At 38.5% G+C, this 8181-nt stretch overlaps 1 protein-coding gene across 1 annotated transcript; it reads left to right on the top strand.

Moving 5' to 3' along the window:
* Nucleotides 1-298: 298 nt before the first annotated feature.
* On the top strand, nt 299-4241 carry LOC136871944 (alpha-crystallin B chain). The gene is made up of 4 exons (XM_067145695.2): nt 299-501; nt 3266-3478; nt 3557-3778; nt 3903-4241. The coding sequence occupies exons 2-4, from the start codon at nt 3266-3268 to the stop codon at nt 4017-4019; spliced, it is 552 nt and encodes a 183-aa protein (XP_067001796.2). The 5' UTR covers nt 299-501; the 3' UTR covers nt 4020-4241.
* The last annotated feature ends 3940 nt before the right edge of the window (nt 4242-8181 follow it).

The following is an 8181-nucleotide window of genomic DNA, read 5'->3' as shown; positions in this document are numbered from 1 at the left end:
TGCTCTCATGATCTAAGGTAAACATGAAATTTTAATGAAACAGAAAACGGAAGTCGATGGAAATGGACTACTACACAAGAAGAAACGTAGACTTGAGGTTGCGTCAGGCTAAATGTTAACAATTCTCTATTTCTCTCATTCTGTGGAATCTTTCCTCCCTCCGCTAGGAATCGCCCCTTTTTCTACCGCTCCCCATTCCCCTTCGTAGCTGATGTGGGCTCGAATTCAGTTCAGCCAATCAGCTTTGGATACGAGCGATGTCACTGGCCGTCGATTCATGCCAAACAGCTGCGCGGATGGAATGGTGTAGAAAGTTCTGGGAGATTCTTCTCCAGAAGCACCTGAAATCGTTGTGACTAGAATATTCCAGATAGTACATCAATTTGAGTATATAAGTGCGACAGCAATGGGATACAGCATTGTCTGAAGATACTCGCTGAGAGTGTGTGACGATACTTTACTTGGCTGTTGTACGTGACTTTAGTTTCCAATCGAACCAAAGTGAGTTGTTAAAGGTATATTATTATTTTGCGTAGTCTGCATTTTGTGTGAGCTGAATGATTTGCTTTGATGTGAACGTCTCATAGTAAAAGAGGTTTCATTTAAGTGTTATTAATGTGGCTATTTCTCGAACTTTCTTAGTTTAATAATTTGCTTCGTTTTAGTTGTACGATACTTCGGACTTAGACATTTTCCAGCGATCACTTTTTCTGTCGAAATATCAAATTATTTTACCAGTAGGCTACTCTATAGCCTTAATTAAAAATGAAGGGAAAAACTTCAAGCGCTCTTAACAAGCGCTGGGGTCGCGGTTGCGAGCCCTGTTGTACTAGTTCACTTTGCAGAGTTTTACGGCAGGATACTTTTCCTGATCCTGGCGCCAACCCAATCTGCACGGATGTATTAACTGGTGCGCGTTGTATGGTATTGACAGTATAGAACAAAGGTATAGAATGTTGGGCGCGGGCATGAATTCCGCTGGGCGCGCAGTTGGGGTCGCTAAAATGCGGCTGTATCATTGCAGCGAGTAAACAGATGCGATCGGACCTATTCCGAGAGAGTCGTGTCGCCAAGGAAACAGTTTACAGGCAGAAACTGTGCGCACAAACCATCATTCTTCAGTCGTATTTCTAGATCTTACAGTAATTTATTCACTGATGGTGAAAGTTGTAATTAAATGTATTGATACTTATTTACCACAATATCGAACAGAAATATTAAACCTCTATAGGGGTGGGAGGGGGCGGGGGAGGAAAGGTTCCCATATATTTTCCTAAGCCCTGAAACGTTAATCATTCTCGGTCTTCATTGTACGTGATTTTTCTTACCACTTCAAGTGGTAATTAATAAACTAATTTCACTCGTTTAGATAATGCTGGAAAAATTCACACGCATGCTCGCAAGTATTCATAGAACGTGTAAAAACGGTCGCTTAACTCATTTTTGTTTCAAATAGGATGAATCAAATGCTGCCTTTTCGAGTTTACTAGAAGCAATAGAATCTAGCGTACAACTGCAATGGGCCAGTCACTTGACAGTTGCAACACGTACACCAGAATAGTCCTGCGACGGCGACTTTTTCAAGTCGAATGAATTTTTTTTTACGACAGGCACTCGTACAGAAGTGGGGACAGAATTAGTTATGCACGGCAGACGTTCGGCATGATTCTCAATCTTTTTTTTTTTTTTTTTTCCTTCAAACAAATCATTTTCTTGCTTAATTTTTTTTTTTAATTCAACCTGTTGCATGTGGCCAAGAACAGATGCCACATTTGTTTCTCCTTTTAATCTTTTGTCGGTATTAAATTTAATTTGAATCATATTTTAGTTTTCTAACATGCTAAGAATTTTCGGACGAAAGTGCATGAATATTCCGTGATTTTAGGGCATGGAAGTCGTAGCCCTTTTGAACAAAAGTATGAGAAAACTAAAACAACTTGTATGAAACGCCTTCAACACTAGAGCTGTTTTACATAATGAAACTTAAAATGCTGGCAAACACTTGATACCTTATGAGAATTATTTTTGTGAAAGAAATTAAGTCTTGGTAGATGTGTAGTTTTGCCATCCGAGCCATTGCCAGACTAGCAGGCACAGGTAAGTTTTATAGGATGTTGATTCCTTCCTGCTCCTGACTTTTGGCACACGGATGCCCACGCTATACCCAAAGTTGCTTTACTGCAAAGTTCATGCAGGTTCCAGTATTTGAACACGGCTGCAGTTTGCCCCTTGGTCTGAATATAGCCTACGGTACCTTGAGCTCACAAATGTTCAGCTATGTCTTATTCAGAATATAAAATTACATTTTGTTTCATAAGCTTACTAAATTAGTATGGTAGTATGAATTGCTTCTGTTGCAAATGATAAACTGGAAATTTGCGAAGTCCTCAGTACAAGCATAACCAAAAGCAAAGTGTGCATTATCTACCATATCTTTCTCTCTAATTGGTACTCAGAGGGTGTTTTAATTACACAATAATACTCATTGTCCCACTACAATATCAGTAAATGAAATGTACCTACAAAGGTTATTCAGCTAAGTTGTCCACAAAGAGTATCCTCCGATCCATTAGATATAGACATTGTTTTCAAATCTTTAAATTGTGTAAAACAGGTCTATAAAACACTACCTAAACCACATGCAAAATTTACGAGAAACAAATAAAAACTTCGGTTTTTAAGGTTCAGCGATGTGCTTATTTTTCAAATCGGTACTTTTGGAGATGTTGAAGGGTTTCGTATGCGTGTACATAGAATGAATGTCGGGCACATGGCTCTTCGGCACAACTCTTGCCTTGTTCATACATGCTACACCCTTATCTTAAGTAGGCCTGCAGAAACGGTAGGGTGTATCTAACATTTCAGAGTTGCAAAGCTTTTGTTTCACTAACGTTGAATCGAACAGAATAGAGATGTGTACGCCAACATGCACTGCTATTGAACCAGAAGGGTTCAGGTATTTCAATTTTTAACGGCATTATTTTATTCTCCATCTTTTCAACCGCTTCCGTTGCACAGGAAATCAGTTACTTGAAAATTGGGTTACATGCATTTTCTCTTGGGCACAACCTACCTCTTAGTTTATCTTGCTTAGTTGATGTTCCTAAAGAAAATCGATTGGTCATCGCAAGTCACGCATACCAAATAACTACATTTCAACAAATGCCCACTTGAATCTAGTCTTTAATCACTTTCTAGTCTGGCTGCACTGGGCTAGCAATAGCTACATGAAATGATTGTTATAATTGCTTCTAAACTGTTTCAGATGTCTCTGGCTCCATACATGCTGAATGATTTCTTTGGCGACTGGGACGTTTTCCGCCCAAGGTCTCTCTTCGATCAAAATTTTGGACTGGACCTCTTCAATGAAGGTATGCTGTTTCCACAACGTAGCCGTATGTTCTGGAGACCACGGCGTCAAATTGCTACCCGTGGCACAGGTGTGCCAAACATTCAGTACGATCGGGACGGATTCCGGGTAAGGTGAAATGTCTCATTCATTTAAAAGTGGTACAGTCAGAATTTCGGCAAATTTCTTACAAGATTTTTCTTTCAGGCTAACATCGATGTGCAACAATTCAAACCTGAGGAAATTGTTGTAAAGACTGTTGGAAATTCTGTTGTGGTTGAAGGAAAGCATGAAGAGAGACCAGACGAGCATGGATTCATCTCTCGTGAATTCCAGAGACGGTACACACTGCCAGAGGATGTTGACCCTACTACAGTTACATCCAAACTCACTTCAGATGGAATCCTCACTATTGAAGCACCTCGCATGGTATGCACATTATTTCATGTGTTCTTGTTTACACATTCAAATTGTCCATGTCTAGTTAATCTGCAACCTTGACTTTTAAAACTGTTTTTCATTGCATGATTAATTGCTTTCTCTTTTTGTTTAGGCTTTGCCTGAACCTAGAGGAATACGTACTATCCCGATCACCCAGACAGGAGCCCCTGCTGTCACCCAAGTTCAAAAACCAGATGCCAAGGGAGAGCAGGAACCAAAGGCACAGTAATTTCCCTTTAAAAATGTTTAAGTCCTGGACACATTCAAAATGGCTTCTAATGTGACAACATTCACCTATTTGTAAAGTACTGAGGTACTTTCACTATTCCAAGAAAACTAATTTGTAATTGTACATTTCTTAGTTAGTCCAAGAAGACTGATGTATACATCCCATGTTTCATTGTATATAGTCCATTATGCAGTATAAAGAATTTTTGATTGCAAGAAACTAGTTTTTTTTTTTTTACTTGTGTTACCCAAAGTATCCTTCAGTATTCCTTAACCAAAGTTTGTCTGCAATGACCTTTTTACAGAAAATTCTAGGTATATCTGGTGTAAAGAATTGACATTATTGCAGGAAATTGCATACAGTGGCTGTGTACATGCGTGAGATTTGTCTTAAAAACAAATCATTGCCAGCTACTTCTTATTTTCAGTTCAAAGTAAACTGTTGGAATCCCTCTGTCCCTTTAAATATCTAAACAATTTTTGTACATAATTCTTACAATTAGGCCCTAATCTGGTTCTGTTTAAATGCCCTTCGGAAAACTGTCCCCTTTTTAGAGGGCATATCTATGGCTCCCATTTTTAGAAGACTGTGGAGCCAAACCATGAATTCAAGAATTGTGTAGGAAATTGAACTAGCTAGCTTTTGGTATTAATTTGTTGATGCTAGTGTATGGTCTTGAATTACCATGTGTAAGCCCAATGACTTTAAAATTAACAATGGCAAATTTTGATGAAATATTTTTTTCAATCAATTTCAATTACAATATAATTGTGCTAAAATTCTGGCTGATAGTTCAATAACATTTGGTCCATCACCATCTACAGAGGGACAGTCACCGTTACAGATTTATTGCATAACAGATCAGAGAATTCCATTTCTTTTGAGGTTTTGCTCAAGTGACTTAGTCTGGAAAAGGTGCTTTTTCTGAAAGTTGCTTTACATCGCACAGGAAAAGGTTCAAAGAGATCATTTAATATAATTATAAATGATTAAGATCTAGAAAGCCAAGAATGAAACCCAAGAGAATTCTTTGTGCTCAGCAGCGCCCACTTGGTAGGCCATGGCTAGGGTTGCCATACGTCCTGAAAAAGTGGGATTGTCCTGAATTTGAGCATGTGTCCAAACATCCTGAGTTTTTTTATAAATCCCTGAATTTTGAAAATCAAATTATTTAAAATTTTGCTCAAATGCTTTTGAAAGGGAATGTCTCATCTATGCAAGTAACATTTGAATATTATATAATTTTCGAAGTGGTCTGTAAAGTAGGTATTTTACTTAGAGAAAGAATAAGAAATCGTACTTTATTTGATTTTATATAACATTATCATATAACAAATGTCTTTTGGTAATGGATGGGACACTTCACATGGAATTGCCCACACTCATTGGAACCATAGGCGCCAAGTTTTGGTCTTGAGCACGGGAGCGGGGATGAATATATAAAATATTTTCACAGGAGCAAAACCAAGATTGCGTCCCCTGTAGCACTACATGCATGGGGGGAAAGCACTCCCGTGGAGTCTGCGCCTATGCTTGGAACTTGTCGACGTTGGTGTCCTGATTTTCATCCTGTACCTTATGGCAACCCTAGCCATGGCCCTTCAGTACTGTTACACCATGGGGTTTGGTTTTATAAATAATTGTTTGGAAATAAGCATGTGGCAAAACAGAAAACCTTTATGAAATCTCTCCCAAAAACAAATTTTCCCACTAGAAGGAATGTTATCGTTAACCTATGATATATTTTAGAAGACAATACACACACATTAATGAATGACCTTTACCATTGGGGCTTCATTCCATAATGAGCTGTACTTACTGAATATTGCCAGCTGCTTTGGAATTTAATTTTAAACCAGACACTGAATTGTCATTTAAATTTACAGGAATGTTGAACGTAATGTGCACTGTTCAACAGCTGGGCGGCAAAACAGCGTTTTTCCCTAAGTATCAGCTGACCAGTAAGACAATGACTGCGCATGCATGCCTACTCCTCTTCCACCTCCCCTATCGTGTCTTCTGGTCAGGCTCTCATTATTCAGGCGGGCTTGGGCACGCTAGTAGGCGAGCACTTCACCCAATCGGAATGCTACATTTTCTTTAATAATTTAAAAATAAATGGCAAGAAATGTTTATACTTTTAAAGACGCTTTGGAAATCTACAGGCCAAGAGCTATCATCAGAATGTTTTACAATGTCCATCGGTTCAACCATTCCCTGAAATTCAAGGTAACAAAAATTGGTGTAGTTTTTAATATATATATATTCCAAATATTTGAGTGTGATTTGATAGAATCTGATGATGTTCTTTCAAGAACAAAACATATCATTCTTTGTTTAATAGTGTATTTTGTTTTCTGGTATGTTATAGCATAATATTTATATTTAACTTGTGTGTTTGATAGACTGAAGAGCTAAGTTACATTTAATTAAGTCAACACTGGAAAAAGTATGGCTTCCTTCTTAACATAATATCTTTAAGAAAGTTGACTGACTGTATTTTGATGAACTACACAGATTGATTTAACTATGTCACGAACATAAAAATGTATCCGAGGACACTTGCGCATTTGTTTTGATTTTAGTTTTAAGCATTCCTTCAGTGGGGAGAACCTTTTCTTGCTTGAAAAGAATAAAGTTGCAGAAAAGAAACATATCGAAAGAAAGGCTCATGGCGTTAGGTAATATCTCCATCCAGAAAGAACTACGCTGTGAATCAACCTCGCTGAAAAATGTTGGATCATACCAGGGGAAGTGTATAGCTGCATTTGATAGTCACGGTAATACAGGAAACGATGAGCTTTCATTTACAGTTAGTGATCTCAAGTTTATTTCTGATAAAGTTAGTGCATTTTTCCTACACATATTGTCTTACCATTAGGTTATTGCTGTCAAATAATAACAATACATAGTTTGATTTTTTTAATAGTGGCAACAATGCTGTAGGGCTGCCATGAAACAGAGCCAGACAATGTTGTTTATATAGTAGGTAAGTTATATGCCTACCTTACCTCCAAGCAAATGATAACAGGAATAGACCAGCTGTCAATGAAAGGTCACAGAATAGTTGCAAGGTTTCCAAAGCAACAGCAGAGAAGCTGAATAAAAACTGAATGTGGTAGTGGTCATAACATAGGACAGTGTCACCAAGGACTGCCAATGGGCTTGCGGTGCATCTATATTACCTAACCAAACAGTAGCAGGGTGGTTAAGAATCTTCAGAGAATGATGCAAAAATGTGTCCAGCATGCCTTGGTCTGGTAATCCACCAGTAAGTGACGATGCATGAAAACAGTGTCCCTATTACTAGAGATTAATCGGAACTCCAGGATTTGTGAATTGTCCAAGATTCTGAACTGGTGCCTTTGACTGTGCTTCACGTCCTGAAGGACCACCTGGGGATGGGAAAAATTGCCTCAAGAAATGCAGAAATGGCTCAAATATGACTCTACTCGTACTGATTTGGAGCACCGATGAGACTTGGACCAGAATTTATGAACAAAGACTGAAACACCAGTCAACAAAGTGGTTTCATTACAGATCACCATCAACGCGAAAGTTATTGTGATTCTTGCCTATGGTTGGGTAAAGTATACCTGTGGAGTAATATGGATTACTATTGTTCATTTCTGCAAAACTATCTACAGCGCTGAGAAATAAACAATGACATGTTAAACATAATCCACCCATAATTCTGCACAACAGTGCAAGGGCGTGTGCAGTAGGAGCAGTGTCTGATGTGTTCAATCACTAGGGCTAGGAAGTGCTCTACCACACCCCCACTCACTCCAAATTTAAGTACCTGCAACTTCAATCTAATTCCTAAGATGAAGGAAGCACTGCGTGGGATGCTGTTCCAAATAGCTGAAGATGTTCTGCAGGCAATTGATCACTCTATTCACACCATCCAGAGGTCAGGCAGTGCTTGCTGGGAACATGAATGCAAAGCAGCTGGCTACATTAAAGGTCTGTAAAACTTGGAACTTTGTATATATGCTATGTATAGTAGAACATCATTAACCTGGGCCCCATAAGCCTGTTCTTCACTTAATCTGGACAGCCGTTTAACAATAATACATACATGAAATTGCAGTATAAAAGTGAGTTATGAGCACCACGTTACAAAATATGCAGTTTGTGCCACAGCTTGTGGCAGGTTGTT

Source organism: Anabrus simplex, chromosome 1 (genome assembly GCF_040414725.1).
Source record: "Anabrus simplex isolate iqAnaSimp1 chromosome 1, ASM4041472v1, whole genome shotgun sequence".
NCBI lineage: Eukaryota > Metazoa > Arthropoda > Insecta > Orthoptera > Tettigoniidae > Anabrus > Anabrus simplex.
Note: the sequence above shows the minus strand (reverse complement) of the source record. Positions and strands in the feature narration are given on the sequence as shown.